At 57.9% G+C, this 22,416-nt stretch overlaps 1 protein-coding gene across 2 annotated transcripts; it reads left to right on the top strand.

Moving 5' to 3' along the window:
• Positions 1-15: 15 nt before the first annotated feature.
• Positions 16-21,018, top strand: AFAP1L1 (actin filament associated protein 1 like 1). Of its 2 annotated transcripts, none has more exons than XM_050312290.1 (19): positions 16-96; positions 12,660-12,788; positions 13,331-13,414; positions 13,758-13,855; positions 13,981-14,092; positions 14,479-14,577; positions 15,253-15,464; positions 15,803-15,982; positions 16,704-16,790; positions 17,072-17,165; positions 17,279-17,431; positions 17,877-18,088; positions 18,511-18,656; positions 18,992-19,070; positions 19,188-19,302; positions 19,514-19,678; positions 19,911-20,089; positions 20,301-20,429; positions 20,806-21,018. In XM_050312290.1, the coding sequence occupies exons 1-19, from the start codon at positions 81-83 to the stop codon at positions 20,827-20,829; spliced, it is 2,313 nt and encodes a 770-aa protein (XP_050168247.1). In that variant the 5' UTR covers positions 16-80; the 3' UTR covers positions 20,830-21,018. The 2 variants fall into 2 exon arrangements, with proteins under 2 accessions (XP_050168247.1, XP_050168246.1); XM_050312289.1 differs by having other exon boundaries at positions 19,908-20,089.
• The last annotated feature ends 1,398 nt before the right edge of the window (positions 21,019-22,416 follow it).

Raw genomic sequence — 22,416 nt, 5'->3', positions numbered from 1 at the left:
CCCGCCGGGCGGCTGCTGCCCCTGACACTCGCCCGCCCGCGCCTCCCGGGGCGGCCGGTGCTGCCCGCGGCTCCGGGACCATGGACCGGCTCAGCGGTAAGAGGGGACGGGACGGGACGGGACGGGACGAGCATCCCCTTTCCCTGGAGCACGGCGCGGAGGGCAGAAGGGTTTCCCATCCCAGTTCCAGGCTGGGAGCCGCGCGTCCCATCCCAGCCAAGCGGGTGCGTCTCACGGGATCGATGTGGGACCCGGCTCCCAGGGTGCCTTCGCCCCTTACCAGTCTTGCGGCAGAGCCAGTTGGGGCACAAAGTGGTGCCAGTTTCCCTTTACTGGTCAGATGGGTAAGAAGCCATCAGCCTGCAAGGAAGCCTATAGGGTGTAAGCACTTGTTAGGGGAAATTGTGGTTGTAGAAAGGGAGGTGACATTTCCAGATAGAGCTGGTCAGATTTAAAGGGTTTCCCTATCTGGGGAAGATGCCAGTGGTCTCATAAAGCCACGGAGGGCCTGATCCCCACCCTGCTGGGAAGCGGCTGCGTTCCCACATGTGTGTGATTCCTGCCTGCAGCTTGTGGCATCGGGCTCACGTAGCTGTTAGGCTTTGATCTGGGATATGTATAAACCTGCCAGGGCTTTGGGCCAACTTTGTAGAGAAGGTCCTGGCTTTCTGCTAGGTCCTGGCAGGTCCCTGGAGGGAGTGGAGAAAAACTTTCAGGGGGATTGCTGTTTGCTGCTGCTGAGCAGGGGCCTGGGGCTGCAGAGGAGGAGCAGGTGGTGACATGATGTAGCACGGGGGTCCTGGCCCTTGACCTGTCCTTGAAGGTGCTACAGAAGCCCCAGCCAAAAACGATAACAGGGAGGCCAGGGGTCTCAATCTGGCTCCACAGGCTGGGACCACGCTGAAATCCCAGGGGGTTCAGGCACTGCTGTGTCTGCAGCTGTGGGTCAGCACCAGAAAGACCCAAGGGTCAAGAGTTCCCCTTCCCGATGTAAAAGGATGGGGTGGCGTTTCCGCAGTGGAAACACAGTTATGAGGACTTTGAGACTTGTGGAAACACAGCTCATGGTGTCAGTGCTCGGAGAGCAGTGTCAGTGCCCTGCAGCCCGGGAGGGGACTGGGCTGGTGACAGGGACAGCCTTCCTCCACCTTCCCCTGTGGCTGCAGCTCGCCCTGCCTGCCAGCCAGGGTGCCTTTGCCAGCTCTGAAGGAGGGTGCTGTTGCAGGAGTGTTGTCAAATGACATGTGATGCCAGAGCTGTCCTTCAGGGTCCCAGAGGACATCACCAATGGGGACGGGAGAGCAGAGGATCTCGGCTTCCCTGTTCTCCTGCTGTGCAAGCTGATGGGAGGTTACTCTGCTTGCACCTCAGTCCACCCCAGAAATCAATCCTGGCACCTCATGGCAGAGGATGCCCAGCACACTGTGGAAACCTGATGTCTGGGCATGGTTTGGCCTCTGCACAGGTTGGCCCTGCCAGGGAAGAGCCCCTCTGCTGCTTCATCCCCCTCACTGGTGCCTGGTATGGCAGCAGCAGCAGAGCCTGCTTTGTTTTAAGTGCTTGTGATGAATTGCTGTTGGCACCTGGATGGCTCTTTGCTAATGTAAACCTCCTCCAGACCCTCCTGCTTGTCATCCAGAGCCACTGGATCCTTCTGGGGAGCTGTGACGCATGGAGGGAAAGAGGGGGGTTCTCTCCAGGATCCCTTCCCTAGTGCAAGGGGTGGTGGGCAGGAGCTCTGTGCCCCATTCCCAGCTGCCTGGCAGCTCCTTTCTTCACCTGGAGCTCTGCTCAGGCCCTGGTGCATCCTGACTTTATGATCTGCCAACTTCTTCAGTACTTTCCATGCTCCAGCTGAGCCTGCTGCCTTCCCCAGCAGGCTGGGCAGCACCCAGTGCAGGGCTCAGCTCTACACCAGTGGCTAACTGGGGAAAATGGTGCTGTGGGCTGTTGGGGAGCGTTGGAGAACACAGCTCACAGTGTGTGATTTGGGAGGTAATTTGTGCCAGAGCCTTTGCTCTAACAGGCCTGTGCTCACACATGGCTTCTCCTCATTAGTGCCTCTTCCATGACCTTTTGTGCCACCAGAATTTAGGTCCTGCACCAAACTTATCTGGGGTCTAAATCCAGCAAAGCCGGTGGAGATGTGTCAGGGATAAAGTTGGCTCCAGCTCGCCCACAGGAATGGGGAGGTTGCAGGACTGGTGGGAGGGAGCCCAGATCATTCCTGACCTGCCGCCTCAAGCTGGCAGCCGGAATCCCGCCGGCCCCGCGCCGATGGAAGGGGTGCGGAGTGGGTGAGAAACACTGACCGGGCCAGCTGTTAGCGAGCCAGGCAAGTGCCGAGCTCTCCTCCGCATTGCAGCCATTCCTTCCGCTGGAAACTCAGCTGCCCGAGGCCACCGCCTGTTTATAGCCAGGCAGCGTGTGGGGAAGGGGCCGAGCCCCCCTCGGGCTGCCCCGACCCCTTAGTGCTGGGCAAAGCGGGGCGAGAGGGCGGCCCCAGGGATGCTGATGCGAGTGGAACAGGGAAGCGCTGGAGGCTTTGTGCAGCCTTGGTTTACGCAGGGAAATAGGTCTCGCTGGAGGCACTGGATCCCTGCTGAAGCCAGCCTGGCTGCTCTGGAGGGGCACAGACCTGCCTGCCCTGCACGGGCGCCTGCTGCAGAGGGGCTGCTGGAGAGGGGAAGGAGGTTGCTGCGGGGTTAGTGTCCTCCAGCCAGGAGCCCTGGGGACTGTCCTATCTGCCTGGGCTGTCTGGAAAACCTGCCTCTTTTCCCGCGTTTGCTCTTGACCTGGAAATGCTGTTTTCCGGTGCGAATGTGCTGAGCTGCGAGGCTGACGTGCCCTTTGCTATGGAGCAGAACTGAGCTCCGATGTGCCTGCAGCTGGCAGGAGGTTCTTATCCCTGCCCAAGAAAACTTTGTTTAAGGCTTTGAAGAAGTTGTCTCATCCCAAACAGTGGGAGGCCTTTTCAGAGGAGGACAGGGAGTGAACCCAAGATTTGCCTGTCTTTCAGTAGCCAAATAACTTGCTGGGGACGGAAGATAAGAGGAGGCTTGAAGTGGTTTCTGGCATCCCAGACTTATGTCCTAACCCCTTAACCCTTCCCTACTACCTAGTCTGGCACAGCTAAACTCCCTCCTGAGGAACATACATCTCCTGCATATAAGGAACCTTAAAATTAATGGCATAACTCTCCATCCTGTAAAATATCTATTAAATGTCACTCTTCCAGGGCATCAGCAGGACAACCAGGTTGGAAACCTCCCAAGGAGTTCAGCATAGTCTCTGCCAGCCCTGCACAAACAAGGGGCTGGCACCCCTGCCAGGGCACCCACGAGGTAAAGAGAGCAGGGAGGGCACCCTGGCAGCCAGCAGCAGTCTGTCATCACCCTAAGGTGCTAAAAGCAGCGGCATTTGGGGAGCTCAGGTCCCTGTGTGGATGCTGGACTGACGATCTGCAGCCTCTGCAGTGGGAAAGGATGAAAATAACCTCTTTGGGCCTCCCCTCACGGCATGGCTGCTGCAGCCCCTTCCATTTCTGCTCCCGATATGCCTCCCATCGCATCAAAGCCGGCTCTTTGGCAGGCAAGGGAAAACACTGACATTTCGTAACAGTTTGGAACGAAAACAGAGCTTTGCTGCAAGGGGTTTCCATGCTCAAAATGCTTTTTTTTTTTTTTAAAGTGGGTTTCATGTGCATGTGATCCTGGAAGTGATAAGAGGGAGCTCTGGGCGACGCTGGTATGCTCTGATTGCAGGCAATTAGTAGGAGATGTGCAAGGAGCAGTTTGAAGAATGGCTTTGGCTTTCTTCTGGGGTTTTTTGAACATTAAACCCACCCAACTTTGTGACAGGGGAATAGCCCCATTTTGTCTCCTGGTCCGGTGGATTCAAGCGCCCATTTTACGGGGCTCAAAGTTTTGGGAAGCACTTTGCGAATCTGAGGTTGTGAAGGGCAGAGCCAGGAACAGAGGTTATGTAGCAACAGGTTTGATAGCCGGCTGCGTGTCCTGGAGTTAAAAACAGGTACAGCTGACCCAGCCCCAGCACTGGTGGAGCCATCGGCAACAACCAGAGCAGTCTCATCCTCCCCTGTGCTCAAGCTTGTCAGCATTCCCGCCGGGATAAACCGGCTTTCCTGCCCCTCCAGCCCTGCCCCGCAGGGGTTAAGCGGGTAGGAAATGCTGTCGGATGGTGGCCTTGCCGCTGCACCTGATGCTCCCGGCGGAGCTTGGCAAGGGAAGGAAACGGAAGGGCTGTTCTCAGCTGAGAAAATACGCTTATCCTGCTCTCTGAGGGTCCTCCAGAGCAGCACAGCCCTGGCCCCCATACAGTGAGACCCTCTGCTGTGCCCTGCCTGTCCCGGCCTGGGAACATCAGGGCAGGGCTGAGGTGGCCACTGAGAGGGTCCCAATCCCCACACCAGGCAGGGAGGACTCATGCCCAGCACAGCTCCAGAACTCCTGGGCATTTTTGAGGGCAGGGCAGAGATGCCAACAGTGGGGGCTGAGTGCTGGATGTACATCTCCCTCCCCCCGGGTTCCCAGAGATATTTTCCCCACAGGGAGTCTATGGTTTCTCCTCCCACCACCTCTGAAAATAAGTGTCCATATCGTGCAATGCTGTTGAAAGCATTTGGGAAAGTGGAGGTGGATGATGATTGATCCACCAGCTCCTTCCTGCAAATCCCTCACCCACCCTGCCCATCAAGCTGCTTGGTGAAGGTCCTGGACCATCCTCTCCTTCTGAGGGTCCAGCCACAACCTCCTCATGTGACTCTTCCTCCTAGGAAGATGTGTCAGCCCTGCCGGCCTTCCTGTGTCTCACTCCCACAGGTCGGGTACTGCATTCGAGGCGTTTTGGATCTTGGCTTTGGGGAAGGGGAATGAATAGGACACAAAGAGGTGTCTTTTGGGATGCAGAGATCTTTCCATCAGCCACCAGCAGGGCTGAGGTGCCCATTTTGGAGATGTGGGGGCTGGATCTGGCCCTGGGTGGTGGCATGGCCATGCCTGCCTGGGTGCAGGGGCAGTGGGAAGGACATGCCAGCATCAGCCCCAGGGTGCTGAGTCAGAGGGCTTCCCACCACAATGCCTACAACCAGCTGTAATTCCAGCTGTCCTGGAGGCTGAGGTTTGGTGGAGACAATGGACTACACAGAGGTGAGAGCTTTCAGGCACCCGCAGCTCTGAGACAGCCACAGGCAGGAAGGTGTGACCTAGGGAGGCTTCCCAGTGCTCTGCCCGCCATGGAGGGTGGTCACAGGAGTGGGCAAATGGTTGTGGCACCCATCCCAGGGCCTCTCCCAGTGTTGGAGGGGAGCCCAGGCCAACCTGCTGCTCCTTGCGCTGCAGAGTTTGTTTGGAAAAGGCCGACACCAAAATTTTGGTTGGAGAAAACACAGTTTATTCTGGGTTCTGAGTAATCCTAACATCTCTCCTCTGCCTGAAGCTTGTTTTTTATACATTACTCAGCAGGTCTTGCCCCTGCCTGACTATTCCTTTAAAGGGCATCTCAAACCTTTCTTTTTCATTCATTATTTACATGTGTTTTCCAGCCAGGAGCCTCCGAGGTCTGCTCCCAGGCTGGCTGGGTGAGCATCCTGCCATGTGCCTGATGAGCCTGGCACCGAGTTTTGAAATGTAGTCTGGAAGTACTGAATCTAATCTATGTGAATTTGCACAGCTGATTGTGCTGAGCTGTGGGTGGAAACAGCTTGTACCTGGAGTTAGGAGCCCCCCAGGGCTCAGGGGTCTGGGGCAGGGCAGGCAGAGGGAGGAAGCTGCCCATGCCCTGCCTATGGACACAGCAGGGTCACTCCAAGATATCTCACCTGGGTGCTTTTATTTGCTCAACATCTTGCAGTGCTCAGCAGTAAGAAGGGGGCCACCCAGAAACCGCCCACTCCTCCTCTGGGGTGGGGGCAGCTGCAGCCTCTTCGGGTCAGAGGGATAAAGTTTGCTTTTGGTGAGCTAAAGCAAACAGTCACTGATTTCTCCACGAGGCAGAGACAGGGCTGACAAGCTGGGGGAACAGCCCCTGGAGAAGGGGTCCTGCTACAGCTCAGGGCACTGGGGGGTCATTACCTGCCTGGGTTTCAGGAGATGCTTGTGGGTAATTTAATCAGTCTGTTAATTATTACCTGCACCACTTGTGAAGCAGCTGTGAGGAAGGACATATCCTGCAGCCCAACAAGGGCTGCCCCAGGATTTCTCCCAGCAGCGATTCCATGCAGAAAGCCTCTGTCCCTCTGTTGTCCCACAGCTCTGCTGGAGAGTCACTGCCCAAGGACTGAGGTGCCAAGGGGAGTGTGCAGGGGAAGATGCTGCTGCTGAGGAGATTTTCCTCTCACAGCCATTCTCTGAGTGTGGGCATCACCAGGAGAGCCTGGACTCAGCCTAGGGGTCCAGTTGCAGTCCACACCCCTCCCCTTGGGACATCCTGCAAGGGGTGTGCTGCTGGGCTGGGTGGGAAGGGAACTGCCAGGATCCCCTTGTTTTTCAGTCTCTCCATTAATCCAGTTACACAGAGAAGAAAGAGGCTTGTCGGGCCCCACAGAGTGAGTGATGGTTCCTGCAGTGTGTGAGCTGGCAGGGGTATGAATGCAGGTGATAATCTTTGCCCTTTGCAAGCTCTGTCAGCCTGTAATTACATTTCCCTCTATTCAGGACTCCTGTTTCCTAATGTAAGACTCTGTGGAGGGGGTGAAACTGTCTCTACTCCAGGAAAAAGTGCACTCAGATGGGGATGTTTGGAGTCCTGCTTCTGCGTCCACTTCCCTTGTGCCTGGCTGGGTGCACTGGGCAGAGCCACAGCTCTCCTTGCTCTTCTCCTCACTTTGGGGAGGTGGTGAGGACTCTGAGAAACTCCTCTGCACAGAGGGCCAGGGTAAGCAGAAGGGCTTGGAAAGACCCTGGATGAGAGAGCAGCTCTGCCACTTGGCCTGGGCTGGACTTGCTGCTCATCTGGTCCCTGCTGGGGTGAGCGAGTGGCTGGAGCGAGGCCATGAGATAAGGGTTTGTGCATGGCTATTTATACTGGGGAGGTGAGCTGCTGCTGGCAAAGGCACTGGGACTGCTGAAAGCAGCTGAACTGGTGCCACTGGAGCTGTGCTGGGAAAGGAATCCCTCCAAGCTGCTGTCAGTGCTGAGGAGCACGTCTGGAGCAGGTGGGGCCACTGATGCCAGAGGCTCCAGCAGGCATAGCAAGGCCACCCCTCGTGCTGTCTAACCTCTCTGGTTGCTCATCTACCCCTATCCCAGGACTAGAGTGGGAAGGAGGGGTCCTGAAAGCCCTGTGGGCTCCTCTGTGTAAGGAGAGAAGCCAGCAGGCAAGTGCACAGGGAGGCAAAGCTGGCGGGAGACCTTCTGCCCCCTTGAGCAAGCAGGTTTCATGTTCATCTCCGGAGACTGATTTTCCAAGGTTACCAGCTAAGGGTATGAGTTACTGCAAGGTCGTGATGATGAGGTCCCCAGGGGATTGCTGCTGCATTGCTGCTCTGCCTGCTGCAGCCTGGTGGTGTGCGAGGCAGTGCCCCACCCGTGGCAGGGGAGGGAGTGGGGAGGTTGCTGAGAGTTTGGGGAACAAAATTTGAGCTCGCCTTGTGCTCCACAATGCTCAGGGATGCTGTGGCACCCAAGCTGAGAGCTGCTGGGGCAGCAGGGATGGCTTCCAGGATCCAGGGAGTTATCACAGCAAGGGGTGGGAAGAGGCAGCAGCTGGGGCAGTTGGAGAGCCAGGGAGGGTGAAGGGCTCCAGGCCATGCAGGAGCCAGTCCCAAGTGCTCAGCTCCTGCTGACATTGTTGGATGCCGAGTCAGAGGCGCTCCCCCCATCCGCCCCACTCAAGGGGCCCTTGTTTCCAGGGAGGAGATGATTCATGTGCGTGGAGTGGCCCCTTAGCAAATCTTCCACTGTTACAGGATGTTGCCAGAGCTCAAGTGTGATCATTAATGGTTGGCTTTTCCCTAAAACCCCTCCGGCCAAGTTGTTCCATAGCAGTACAGACTGGGAGGAGGAGGTGCTTTCCAGGCTGGTGTTCCTGGCCTCAGCAGCCCATCCTGGTTTGCCCCACACCCAGCAGGTGACGGCTGGCAGGGAAGCAGAGCTGGATGGCAGGGGTGCCCTGCTCAGCTCTGCCGTCTCTGGGGGCTGAATGCTGCCCCTCTCCTGCCCACTCGGCAGGGCACTCCTGCCCTCAGCAGAGGAGCAGTGGCCACAGGCAGGGTGCAGGCAGTGCTCTGTCCTCCTGTCTCCCGCACAAAGGAACAATTCTGGGAGCACCATGACGCCCCAAGCAAGGCACTTCCTCCCTGGCTGTGCACCTGCCTCCTCCCTGTTGGAAAGAAAACCTCCATGGGAATGGGAACAGGAACTGCCCTGGGAGCTCAGCAAAGAGCTCAGGAGGCCATGGGCTTCCTCAAAGAGCAGCAGCAGGGGACTGCTGGTTCCGCAGGGATGGGAAGTAGCATGTTGGGGCTGGAGGGGGCTGTCAGCACCCACTTTGGGCAACACCCCCCTGGTGATGCCTGTGCTGGGGCAGGCAGGGAGGCATGTCCTGGCACTGGGTGTCTCTTGCAGGTGGCTCAACATCAGCCCTTGGAGAGGTCAGCATGGTTTGTGTGCTACAAACAGCTCCTTTGGTAGCGCTGGGTGTGTTCGTCCCACAGGGACATCCTTGCAGGGCTCTTCCTGGGCTGTCAGTGGGTGCTGGGATAGACCCTTCCTCAGCCCACACCCCACCTATTTATGGCATCCCAGGAGCTATAAACACTTGTTTACTGCCAGTGGCAGCTGTAAGGAGCCCTGTGCAGGCAGGCAGAGCGTCCCAGGGCCCTGCCTATGCCAACAGGAAGGATTTATTTGTGCTTGGTTTTTATTTTAGCTACAAACAATGGCTGTTACTCCCAGCATCCGATTTCCCCCCAGGCCCCCTCAACCCCGGCCATCACCTGGTGTGGGAGGAAGCGTGGCCAGGGGTAGGTCCCTGTGCACCTCCCACTGCATTACAGTGGTGTGATTCAGCATCTCCTCCAGCATCGCTCCTCCTCGGGGTTCTCTCAGGCTGCAGACTGGCTTTTCTTGGGATGAAAACTCCATGTGATCGTCTTATCTCTCCCCGTGCAAAAGCTGAGTCTGTACACCAGGAAACTCCTGCTTTGGCTTGGCTGGAGACTCTTCCTCCTCCTCCTCTTCCTCCTCTCTGCAGGTTGCTGGAGCAAGACCTAATTTTTGCTTCTGTGATGGAGCAGAGGCCAGGGAGGGGGCCACAGGCTCTGCAGATGCAGGCTGTGTCCAAACCCTTATCTCTGTGCTGTGAAAACAGGTCTCTGAGGAGGGGGAGCACTTGTGGAGTCTAAAAATAGTGCTGACCTGGGTGCAGGGCGGAAAGAGGTGGTGGGATGTTGGAGAGGATGCAGCTCCTCTGCCAGCACTGCCAGCTTGGTGCTGGTTCTAGGGCAGGAATTAGCAGCTGAGGAAATACTGCCCCATTGTCCTAAATGGCAGCAGAGTCCTGGTGCTGGTCCCCTGGCTCACCCTGTCCCAGCAAAGCTGCCCTGAGTTCCCCCAGCCCATCCAGCCCTCTTAGCTAATGTTAAAGCCATCTGTTGCCATGGCTCCCAGCCTTCTCAAGCCCAGAGATCTCATGGGCATCTCCCCATTCTGCTGTGGCAGTGGGACAGGCTGCAAACATGGAGAGGAGTGGGTTTCTGGGAGCGGAGGCTCCTTCAGGAGACATCCTGCAATGTCTGTGTCCAAAGCCTGAGCTCAGAGAAGTGGTGTGACCCCACATGATTTCAGCTGCAAGAGAAACCCCAGCAGAAAGCAGCAGGTGGGAGCCATTTGTCAGCACCAGGGGCAGGCGCAGGCTGGAGGTGTCCCCGAGCTCGGCGGGAGGGGGACAAGGTCCCTTTTCGGCCGCGTCACCTGCTCAGCGCCTGCGGCTGCTCTGATACCCAACCGCCTCCTCCTCCAGGAGCCCTTTGATGTCCTGCTGCCGCCTCTGCCCCCGGGCTCAGAGCCCCCGAGGCCGGAGCTGTGCACTGACACCAGCGCCCACTCTCAGCTCAGGATCCAGGTCCCTGCCAGCTGTGGCGTGGGCTCAGATGCCGTTTGTGCAGGGTCTGTGCTCACTCTCACCAGCTATTGTAGGAATGATGTTCTGGTCCTTGCTTGCCAGGCAACCTTGGGTTAGTCACATCACCCAGTGCTGCACCCCTGGAGCAATTTCCCCTTGCTTCCTGCAGGCACCCCATTGACCTTCTTTAGACTGGAAGCCTAAAGAGCATAGGAAATTAATTCCTTCCCTCCCTCCGCTCCCCCAGGCAGAGGCTCAGCTCAGCAGGCTGTGTACCCTCCTGGGATCACAGGCCTCTTTGACTGTCCCTTCCCTCCCCCTTGTATTTTGGAGGATGTTTAACAAGGGAGATGGAGGGGACAGCTCAGCTGGGGGAAACAAAGGCGCCTTCAGAGCTCGCTCCACGCCTGCCGTGCTGCGTGTGCCCGGCTCAGCGCCGGCGCTCAGGGCGGTGCTGATGAGCTCACCCGCCTGCCATGCCTGGCTTATCGGGCACCCCCTGGCTCTTGTGTGCTGTGGGGTCTCCTCACCCCCCTAAGAGCCTGCTTTGGCACTATTAATAGAAACCTGCCTGCCCTTCTGCCCCCAGCTGGCCCAGAGCCCTGACACAAGAGCTGGTGGCCGTGATGGCAGATGTCCTACATGTGGCAGGGGATGGGGATGCTGGTGAACATCCCTGCCTGGGCACCAGTGTGCTGTGTGAAGCCAGTGTAGGGAGTGTGTGTGGCCCCATGCCCTCTGTGGGAGCTCATGGCCAGGTGAGAGCCTGCTGAGCTGGGGCAGCAGGAATGTGGGTGACTCCCTGGATGGTTGCAAGTGCTGGGTGGACAGAGGATATATTGCTTTTTGTCCCAGCTGCTTCCTTGCTGGTCCCCTGCTTCTCCAAGCCCTGCAGTGGAGGATGTCTGAGAAGGCCTGGAGACCACTGTATCACTGAGCAGGAGCCTGCTCCCATCCTGCCTGTGCAGCACTCTGCAAACCTCCCAGGGAAGATCTGCCCCTCTTCCCTCCCTTCCTGCCTCTGCAGAGGGGCCATGGGAGCTGGGTGCTTACCCATGTACATCATGCCCTCTCCTTCCCCACGGTCCGGGGGATGCTTACAGCTCCCCTGCTGTACGCTTTTTCCTCCTGGAGCAGTGCTGAGGCTGCCTGTGACTACCTGTCCTGGTTTGGCCTGCCCTCGGGAGATGGGCACTGGCAAGGCTGCTCTGGCTGAAAGGGCTGAGGCTGCTGATTAGCTTGGCACTGGGGAGAGAGGAGGAAGCAGAAGGTCTGTGGAGATAGAAGCTGGGGAGGCAGGAAGAGACTTGTGAGCCGCATCCTGCCTTGCATCCTGGGAAGGTGACAGTTTGGGGCTGGACACACTGTCTCCTTGCCTGGGGGCTTGTCTTGGCTGGGCACTGATCTGCCTCAACCCACTCATGCTGGGCTCCTCTTCAGCCAAAACTCTTTGAATCACTAGTTGGTTTTACTTCACTGTCCCTGCCTTGGGCAGCAATGCCAGACTCGCTCCATACTCCTTACATGAGTATGGGGAATCCCATCAGCAACTCAGCAACCTTCCCTTCCCCTGGGGAATATACCCCATGCCAGCCCTCACTGCTGCCCATCTCTGCTCTGCTGAGGCTCTTCTGCTGGTAGAGCCTGGAGGGAAGCAATGGGGACAGGTACAGCCCAGGCAGGGTGTCTCTAATGCTCTGCTGCTGGGGCATATGCTCTCCCCTACTTGCAAGCCATCCCAATAAGTCAGCACATCTGAGCTGCCTCTGTGGTGACCCCTGGCTTCTCCTCCTGTCCCTGGAGACCCAAATCCAACTGTGTGCCAACCCAGCTGTGCTCTGAGAACTTTCAGTTACTGCCAAGGAGAAGGGATCCTGCACTGCAAGAAACTGCAGCTCCTTTTTCTGCCCTCTGTAGCCTTCAGAGCTCCAGGTTTGCTGGTGTCCCTGAGCTTGGCCTCTCCAGCTCAGGCCATTTCAGGTGCTGGATCCTGACGGAGCTGCCCTGGGGCCAGTGGAGCTGTGTGGGTGCATGGTCCCAGGCAGAACAGAGGCTTGGCTTTGGATCCAGCTCAGTTAGTTGTGTCTTATCCTGCTTTGAGGAGATAAGGTACAGGAAGAAACCTGGGATGAGGATGTTGATGCACATGCAGAAGTGAGGGAATATGTACATCCCCCAGCAGATGAGAGGCAAGGAGAACATCTCTGGGTGACACTGCCAGTTGGCTCTGGAGATGGCACCTGGCTTTCTTTTCCTTATTTTCCCTCTCTGACCTGCCAGCAAAGGGGCACCAGCAGCAACCATACATGGTGAGGCAGACAGGGGTGTAGTTTCATCTGCATGGAAAAAAATGTGTGCTAAGCCCTTTGACAGAGGTCCAGTAGCCTGTGGAGCTGGTGTTTCCATTCACAGACTGCATCCTGGAGTCTGCATGCAGGTGGAAGAGCTTGTGCATGGAAAGAGCACGTGTGCACTTAACTGGGAAAAACCCTCATCCTGGTCATACTTCTGCCTTGTCTTAATGCCAGCACCCTGATATATCCCCTTGCTGATGGGCTTTTTCCTGCTCTCCCCAGTGCTAGACCAGCTCCTGCCAGAGCTCAGCGTCTTGCTCAAGCTGCTGGACCATGAGTACCTGAGTGCCACCACGCAGGAGAAGAAGCTGGCTGTCTCCACCATCCTGCAGAAACTACAGCCACCTGCAGGTCTGTGTCCCTGTGCTGTGGTGCCCCGTGGCTGTTCCCAGGGGCAGTGGGTGTCCGTAGCAGCTGCCCTGGGAGGTCCTGACCACAACCCCAGCAGGGCAGGGAAAATTTTCTGCAGGGTGGGGATGAGCCCAGCGCCTGCTCAGCACCCTCAAGGGCACTTTGCTCCCTGTTTTCACTTCCCAGCTCCTCCCTGCCCCAGGAGTGGGGCTTGGCATCAGCCCTGCCGTGGCTGCAGGGGGGCTGCTCCCTGCGGAAACACCGCTCTGCAGAGCCCTTCCTGCCACAGTTTCTGCTGAGCGCAGGGGTTTCCACGGGAAGGACAGGAGGATTGTGCACCTGGGGCTTCACAGCCTTCCCCCCTTCCTGTTCTCCTGGTGAGGCAGCAGCATCCCTTGGGGCTCCTCCACTCCCTGGGTGCCTGCACTGGTGGAGTGCCTGTGGCTTGTGTCCTTGGGCTGGTGTTTGTGGGGAGGAGGGTGCTGGTGCTTGCCCCGGCCACCCTGCCTGCCCCAGGCTCAGAGCATCCCCCTTGTTTCCAGGGAAGGACGTGGACTACATGTATGTCAACACAGCATCCCTGAGCAATGGCACCAGCTTTGTGGAGTCTCTCTTTGAGGAGTTTGGTAAGTGTAGCTGACCTGGAGTGATGGCCCAGGGAGTCATGCTGGGTGGATGCAGTGCTGGTCCTGGGGTTCCTGTTAAGAGTCCCTTCCCTCCAGGAAAGGAGAGTGAAAGCTGCATCCTTGTGTCCAGGGTGGTCATCATCATCCCAGGCTCTTGCTCCCACTCCCCTCTAGCTGTCTGGGGGCTGACCAGAGAATCCATGCACCAGCTGTGTTTACCATCTCCCAGCCCCTTCCCAGTGAAAGGCTGTGGGTGATTGCCTTGGGGATCCCTAGAGGGCACAGCTGGGGAGGCCAGGTCTCTCTTCCTGCTCCCTTCACCCTCTCCATTTGCCCTGGGCAGACTGTAACCTGCAGGAACTCCAGGACATGCAGGAGGAGGAGGGCGATGCCAGCGATGGTGTTGGCTTGGAGCTGGCAAGGAGCCAAACAGCAAAACCTGTAAGTCCCTGGGTGCCCCGCCTGCAAGGTCTGCTCTGCACCTGCACGGGGAAGTGGTGGTGGCCAGGGCTGCGATTCACGACCCTCTCCACTGCCAAGATAATGCTGTGGTGTTTCTCCTGTAGGTTCCTGTGGATCCTGCTCCACCACTGCCCACCACTCCCCCACCTGAGGATTACTATGAGGAAGCCCTTCCTCTGGGCCCTGGCAAGGCCCCCGAGTACATCACCTCCCGCAGTAAGTCCTGCTCCATGCTGAGGCAGTAGGAGGGTAGAGGAAGCCCCACAAGCTGCCCACTGCATCCCCACAACTGCCTGCCCCCCTGGGAAAACAAGCAGCCCTTGGTGGGCTTGACAGCTCATCTTGGGGAAGGAATCGTCACTGCTCCCACCAGCATAGCTCCTGTCCCACTCCCTTCCCATCCCACTGCACTGGTATTGCAAGGAATTGTTTGCTTCAGCTCCACTGGGAATGGGGTGGTGGGGAGAGGTCAGAGCCACGGGGGACTGAGATGACCTGGGAGGGTGTGCTGGGTTCTGCCCCAGCTCACAGGTTCACTGCTCGGAGTATCCATGGTGGGAAATCAGTGTGACAGCCCCAGCTCCCTCTGCTTCCTCTTGCAGACAGCTCCAGCCCCCCCAACTCCATCGAGGATGGCTATTACGAGGATGCAGACAGCAACTACCCTGTCACCAGGATAAACGGGGAGCAAAAAAATTCCTGTAGGTATCTGGGTGCCCTCGACAGGGAGGGGAGAGCTTTGACAAATCCAGCCCCGAGATGGGGCTTGAGAACTGGTGAGGTTGAGGCTGAAGAACCACTCACATGTTGGAGACTGCTGGGCAAAAAGCAAGGAGCATGAACTGCTGTTTGTCACACAAACCAGAGCCCTCGTGCTGATGCAATTGGTGCTGTGTCTGTCACCAGCACTGGGAGGGATGTCCCTGCCTGTGCAGCTCTTGTGCCCTGCGTGAGGAGCCTCTGCCATGGCAGAGGAGGGTTGGGGAAGGACAGCCCAACTCCTCTGTGCCCTGCGTGGGAGGTGTGGGGCAGAAGGTCCACGTCAGCCTCCACTGCAGGTAGAATTTTAATCCAGGCTTTCAAAGTCTGAGCCTCTGAAAGAAATAATCCAGCCAAGGGGTTTGGATAGATGCACCTGGGACTGGCACTTGGTCCACAAGCATCCTGCCAGGATTCAAAGGGAAATGGAGATGGCTGGGGCCAAACGCTGCTGTTTCCAGAAGTTGACATGGAGTCCATCTATCCCAGCACCCAGCCCAGGCTCTGTGCTGGAGTCCACAGGGCACAGGGAGCCCTGGCAGTGCCCTGGCAGTGAGGGTACCTGGCAGGCAGGGCCCCAGAGTCCCTTCTGGGGTGACTCCCCTGCTTCCTTCCAGACAATGACTCGGATGCCATGAGCAGCTCTTACGAGTCGTATGACGAGGAGGAGGAGGAGGGGAAGAGCCAGCAGCTGACACACCAGTGGCCATCAGAGGAAGCCTCCATGAACCTGGTGAAGGATTGCAGGATTTGTGCTTTCCTGTTGCGGAAGAAGCGCTTCGGACAGTGGGCCAAGCAACTCACCATCATACGGGACAGCAAGCTGCTGGTGAGCCTGAGCTGGTGGGGGACAGAAACCCCCTTGGTGGGTTATGAGGGTGGTTGAGCTGAAGAAAAATAGCACTTTCCAAGCCGAGACCCTTCCACAAGGCTGCCACTGCCCTGCAGCACATGCAGCGGGCTGCCCTCACTTCCCTTGGAGGGCTCAGATTTTTGGGACACCATGGAGTGGGAGGGCACCCTGCAGGCATCCGCCAGTGAGGCTGTTGCATAGCCTGAGCCACCTCCATCTGTGCCACCTGTGAGGGACCAGGAGGGACCCCCAGCATGACAGACGGACAGACAGGTTTTAGCTGAGCCCTGAGCAGTTCTCTTTGCTTCCCCTAGTGCTACAAAAGCTCCAAGGACCGGCAGCCACATGTGGAGGTGCCCCTGGGCACCTGCAACGTCATTTACGTCCCCAAGGATGGGCGGCGCAAGAAGCACGAGCTGCGGTTCTCGCTGCCGGGGGCCGAGGCGCTGGTGCTGGCTGTGCAGAGCAAGGAGCAGGCTGAGGAGTGGCTGAAGGTACCACGGCTGCCCCCTGCTTCTCCCCAGGGGCCACTGACTCCCCTTGGCATCATCCCTGGCTGAGGTGGGGAGGGGGTTACCCTGGGAAAGGTCTTGCCTCCCTGGAACTGGAAGGGGGCTTTGCTCCTGTCTCTTATCGGCTGGAGGGGCTGACCGGCTGCTTCCCAGGGCCTGGGCGTCTCCAGCACTGATAGCCCCCGCGGGTGGGGATGTTTGCTCTCCCCCTCCTCTTCCCTGTGGCCCTTTCCTGCCTTTGTTCAGGGGCGGGAAGCGGGGGCTGCGGGGAAGGGGCCGAGGGTGGGAAAGGAGCCTCTGAGCACACCACAAACCCAGCTGTTACCCCAAATGTGGGAGAACAGGGTTATTTTACACAGCCAGGACAAGTCACGCTGTGTCTGCCTGTAAAACAAGGGGGCTCTCTGAGTGTCCTGTGCTGGCACAATGACTCTGGTTTGGGACCCAAGTCTCTCACCTCTGACATTTCCAAAATCTCTGACAAAATCCACAAAACTGGTTGCAGTTTCGAAGGGGCCAAAGTGCGTGCAATCCCACAGGCAAGCCAGGCTTGAGCCCTGAGCAGGGCTCACTGCCCTGTACCGTGGAGACCAGGATCTAACCCCGCAGTTCAGCCTGGCTCTGGCAGTGAAGGAGTTGAGCCAGGGAGGGCAGCCCTGGCCCTCGGGTCCATTTTAAGTGACTGCTGGGGCTGTCTCTGCAGGTGATAAAGGAAGCCAGCAGCCCAGCAGCGGGCGGGATGGAAGCCCCCACCTCCCCAGTGATGCCGTGCAAGATGGACCTGGATAAGGTGATTTTTTCTAAGGGCCCTACCAAGGTGTCTCGTGGGGCTTCTACAGCCAAGCCTGGGGAACACGGGGCTGGGGGAGCCCCAAACTCCTGGGGCTGCACAAGGAACCCTTCCCATTCTCACAGCAACTCTGCAGGGCTTCCCATGCTGGGGAAGGGGAGCAAGAATGGGGCTTGGGAACATCCCAGCCCTGTGAAGGGGGGTGAAAGGCTAACAGTGGCCACTGCTGGGAGCTGCACAAGGGGCACTGCTGACAGGGTTCTGCTCCACTCGCCCCACAGCGGCTGTCTCAGGAGAAGCACACCTCGGACTCGGACAGCGTGGCCACGGGTGACACTGCCTCCTCCACGGCCCGCAGGGAGCACAGCGAGCACGGTACAGCCCCTGACCCAGCCAGGGGCACCACAGCTGGGCAGCACCCTCTCCAGCGAGAGGGGAGGCCAGCACATGCACCAGGAGCACACAGCTACCCTGTCCTTTCCTTCCAGGGAAAGGCAAAAAGAGCGGCTTGGCTGACCTGAAGGGCTCCATGAGCCGAGCAGCAGGGAAAAAGATCACCAGGATCATCAGCTTCTCCAAGAAGAAGCCTTCTCCTGAGGACACACAGACCTCCTCCACTGAAGAGGACATCCCCTGCTGCGGTTCGTGTGGGCTGGGGGCAAAGATGGGGCTTGGCTCAAGTGGGAGTGGGAGCAGTGGGGAGTGACATCCTTTCCCTCAGAATGGCTGTAGGTAAATGGATAGTGGGGTGGGGACAAGTCACCAATCTGCTGGAGGGCTGTGACAGTGCCACAGGCTGTGAAATGCTGCCCAGTCCTGCTGTGCAAATTCCTGTGGTGAGTGGGGAAGGGGTGAGTGGTCACCCACGTCCCAGAGAACAGGCTTGTGGGACTGTGTGGTACCAAGCTGGCACCTCAGCTGGGTCCAGGGTGTCCCAGCTGCTCCTCTGTGAGGAAACTGAGGCACAGAAGGACTGAATGAGAAGGGAGCCATGCTGTAACCTCTGGGCAGCTAAGTCTCATTAAAGCCTGCCTGAGGTCCAGCCAAGCAGGCACTGATACCCTTCCCTCCCCCTGCCACCCCCAGGCTACCTCAGTGTCCTGGTTAACCAGTGCTGGAAGGAGCGCTGGTGTCGCCTCAAGGGCAACACCCTCTACTTCCACAAGGACCGCACCGACCTACGGACCCACGTGAATGCCATCGTGCTGCGGGGCTGCGAGGTGGTCCCTGGGCTGGGCCCCAAACACCCCTTTGCCTTCCGCATCCTGCGCAACGGGCAGGAGGTGACTGCGCTGGAGGTGAGTGACAGCGGGGCGGGCAGGGTGTGCCAGGCCCGTGAGGAGGGGAGTGCCAAGCTGGGGGAGCATCCCTTGTGATGATCAACACTCCCATGCAAGCAGTGCCTTGTTTTCCACTCTCCTGCATGTTAAGGAAGCTCAGGGCATCATCTGGGTGAGCCTGGAGCAGCCACGTGGGTACTTGCAGGCTGGAGCAGGGAGGAGGCTGCCAGGGCTGAAGCAGGCAGGTTGCAGGGGGTGGCTGGAGGTTTGGCATTCCTGCATGTGCATGTGGGCTTTCTCTTGAACCCTCCCAAGTCTTGCATGCACTTTTTGTGTGTATAGGATGATTCGTACAAAGCAAGGCTTTGCATCAGGAGGCAGGAGCGAGGGCAAGGGTCTGGGAGCTGAGGATGCACCACAACCCTTTCTCTCTCCTGCAGGCAAGCTGCTCCGAAGACCTGGGTCGCTGGCTGGGTCTCCTCTTGGTGGAGACAGGCTCCAAGACAGCACCAGAGGCCTTGCACTATGACTACGTGGATGTGGAGACGATTGCCAACATAGTGACGGCTGTGAGGCACTCCTACCTGTAAGGCTGCCCCCCTGCTTTGCCTGGGGCTGAGTGTTGGGCTGGGGATAGTGATCCTTAGCCCTGTGGGCTCCCTAGAAAGAGCATAGGCTGGGATGTGGTTTATGCTGTCATCTTGGGGACAGCCAATGTCCCAGGGGTTGTTTCCCTTGGGCAGGATAGAAAGCAGAAAGTGTTTCATCAAAGCTGATGAAAGACTTGAGATGGATAGGGTAGGGTAGAGTGCTCTAAGTGAAGCTGGGAGAGCAATGCAGGAACCCCTCTGAGATAGAAGGGCTACCTGAAGGGCTGGCAAGGATGTCCTGGAAAGGAAGAGCACATCCCTCCTTCTGCAGGTGGGCCAGTTCCTCCCAGGATCACCAGCCAGACTCCTCCCGTGTGGTGTACGATGATGTCCCGTATGAGAAGGTTCAGGTGAGCACGACTTCATGTCTCTCCCTCTCCCACTGCTGAAAGCGCCCCGGGAGCCTTGGCCAGGCTGTGGTGGCCCCATGGGTGTTTCAGAACGCTCTCCCTCCCATCCCTACACAGGCCGAGGAGGATCCCGGGCGGCCAGCAGGAGCCCAGGTGAAGCGCCACGCCTCCTCCTGCAGCGAGAAGTCACGGCGGGTGGACCCACAAGTGAAAGTGAAGAGGCACGCCTCGAGTGAGTGGGGGTCCTCAGCCACAAACCCCCCAGGGGGACCCTGGCCAGTGTGGGAGGGGGCTGTTTCCCAGAGGGGTCTGCAGCCAGGCTGGGGCTGGCTGACCCCAGCACACAGGTGATGGGCTTTGCCGTGCCAGCTCAGCTGGACTGTGGATGACATTGGTGCGTTCGGGGTCACAGCCTTCACTATGGACTCCCCTTGTGCGTGCAGGTGCCAACCAGTACAGGTATGGGAAGAACCGGGCCGAGGAGGATGCACGGCGATTCCTGACAGAGAAGGAGAAGCTGGAGAAGGAGAAGGCATCGATCCGCAGCGAGCTGATGTTGCTGCGGAAAGAGAAGCGAGAGCTGCGGGAAGCCATGAAGGGCAGCACGGGTAGGTTGGTGCCACCCGAGCACTGTGGCTGCTCAAAGGCACTCGGGCACAGCGGGGAGGTGCAGAGCTGGGGTGGCACAGGGACAACGTGGCTGTGAGCCGGGCTGGCTGCAGCACACTGCTGGGCTGGCAGCCCCATCTAGTGTCCCCATCCAGGAGCATGGGTGGATTCTCCATCCCCGTAGCCTCATCCCCAGGCCAAGGCACTGAGCTGCGAGCATTGTGCCAGCAGGGATAAAGCTGCAGGAGCTGGAGCAGCGGGTGGCCGCGCTGGAGGAGCAGTGCCGGCAGAAGGAGGAGCGCCGCGTTGATCTGGAGCTCAAGCTGACCGAAGTAAAGGAGCAGCTGAAGCAGTCGCTGGCAGGAGGGCCGGCCCTGGGGCTGGCCGTGACCACCAAGGCTGAGAATGGGGTACACATCCCTTTTCCTCTCTCTATCACAGCACTCGGGGAAGAGGGGATATCCCTGCGGCTTTGTCCCATTGTGGACAGAAGGGTGTCACTTAGGTTTGGCCACAGCAGTCCTGACCTCATGACAGTCTGTGCTTTTTTTTTTTTATCCAGTTGTCCTTGCTTTCTGGGTCTCCTAAACCCTTCTCCTTCTTGCTCCCTCCTTTCCACAGGAAGCTACAAACAAGCCAAATGGGAGCCCCCCTGAGCACTTGGTCCCTGTTAACTGTGCAGCTGAGCTGAGGAAGAGAAGTCCCTCCATCATCCCTGCCAACAAGGGAAACGTGCTGCGGAAGGCCAAGGTCCTGCTTTACTCTCCCTCTCCTCCCTGGCCCCACAGGAATTCTCAGTCTATGTCCCATCCCCCTTGCTTTGGGGACTGGGAATGCTCCCTACCCCAAAGCTGCCAGGGTGCCCTGCAGGCAGGATGACTCAGTGCAGCACACTCGCTGCTGGCATGGGCCTGGATTGAAGGGAAATTTGGGAAGTGCAGGGCTGGGTGAGCACTGGGAAAGCATTGCCTCTACAGTGCCCAGGGCAGCAGCAGCAACCCCAGCACTTGAAAATGCTGGGATGTTCTAAAGCCCCCAGTAGAGAGAGATGTCTTTGAGGGGCTCTGTGTTTGCTTCTCCAGCAATGTCTCCTCATCCCCTGCTTTTATTTTATCTTTCTCTGCAGGAATGGGAAAAGAAGCAGACTTAAGCCAGCCTGCCAAGCCCCTGATGGACACTGGGGCTCAAGGAGGAGCTACACGCCCCCTTTCTCCAAGACACTGGGAGGGTGCTGGGAAGGCATGGTGGGAAGAGACATTCTCCCAGACCCCACCACTGTGGCACCATCTGCCTCATGGGCAACACTACAAACCAAGGGGAAAGGGGCGGGAGGGGGATTTGGGAGGTGGGTGGGGAAAGGGAGAGTCCCTTGTGGATCAGGGTCACATACTACTGGGAAACCCATCTCTAGGGGGAGCCTGCCCCAGGGCCGGGAGTTCAACACAAGGTGTGTGTGCCCGTGGTGGTGCATAAGGAAGGAGGGGAGAGCCTGGGAGCTGGCAGTTGGCACTGCCCAGCAGGCGCTCTGATTTATCAGGATCAGCGTGTGTCCAGGCTAACACTTCCCAAAGCAACCAAGGACTCATTGGGGATTTTTAGCTCCCTCAGTATTGGGATTCATGAGCTGCTCAGGACCAGACACTTCAGAGATGCTGATCATTCACCCTGCTCACTGCTCCCAGCTCTGCAGGGTCTCATCTCAGGGTTCCTCATGTCTCGAGCTTGCTGTGCCTCAACCAAGTGCCTTCATCCAATATTTCCTTCTTGTCTTCCACGTGGTAAGAGTGAGGGCATACTGCCTTCCCTTGGGAATGAGGGAATCTCAAGTGTCAGCATTTGAAAGCAAATTAACAGTGGACACCTCTCACCCTTGCTAAATAGCTTAGAAGTGCTGCAGAGGGCTGAGGCTGGAGGCAGCCCTGCTCTCTGCCCTAGTCCCATGGCTTTCAGGGGAGTGGGGAAGAGGGCAGGGCCGTGTCCTGGCCAACACTGCATTCACACTATTGCTGCTGCAGTCAGACACAGGTTGCCAAGGCATGTGGTCAAAATGGAGCGAAGGAAGTTTAAATTAAATAAAAAAAAAAACCAGAAGTGCTATCAAATGGGGGGATTGGAACAGAACAGAGAAAGAGAAGAAGGTCATTCAGCACAGGCAGAAACAAGGGACAGGAATGAAAAGGAAAGGCCCAGGCTTTTACGCTGGGAACAAGGGAGTTGGACCATCACCCACTCATGCTGTCACTGCCACAATTAACCTCTGGAGCTCGCTCTTTCAAAGCCCTGTGTTAGTAACTAGGTAAGCAGCTTTCAATAAAAACACTGGCACCGGCCCACTAGTTCCTCTGGCTGAGGGAGTGTGGCAGGAAAGCTACTCCTGCTCACAGGGAAATGGGCCAGGGTGGGTCTGGGGTGGGCTCAGCACCTCTGTAACAGCTTGGATGGGCAGGTTGGGGGAATCTTGTGCAGGGATTAGTGATTGCTGTTAGTTCAGAACCCTGTGCTCAGCTGCCTGCTGTCCAGCCTCAAGGGTGCAGGACTGATGGTGGTGCTCGTCCTCTTCTTGGCAGCAGCTTCTGTGTGCTGCTTCTCCTTGCTCCTGTCCCCTCTGGGATCAGGAGCTGCACCGTTCCGTTTCACTTCAGAAAAGGGTAAAATCCCTGTCCTCAAAGCATCACCTTTGCCAGTAAAGAAACAAGGAGCCTGTCCCACAGTGAGTAGAAATGGAACTGGACTACCA

The sequence above is a fragment of the Myiozetetes cayanensis genome, unplaced genomic scaffold (genome assembly GCF_022539395.1).
Source record: "Myiozetetes cayanensis isolate MyiCay16 unplaced genomic scaffold, myiCay2020 scf17, whole genome shotgun sequence".
Taxonomy (NCBI): Eukaryota; Metazoa; Chordata; class Aves; order Passeriformes; family Tyrannidae; genus Myiozetetes; species Myiozetetes cayanensis.
Note: the sequence above shows the minus strand (reverse complement) of the source record. Positions and strands in the feature narration are given on the sequence as shown.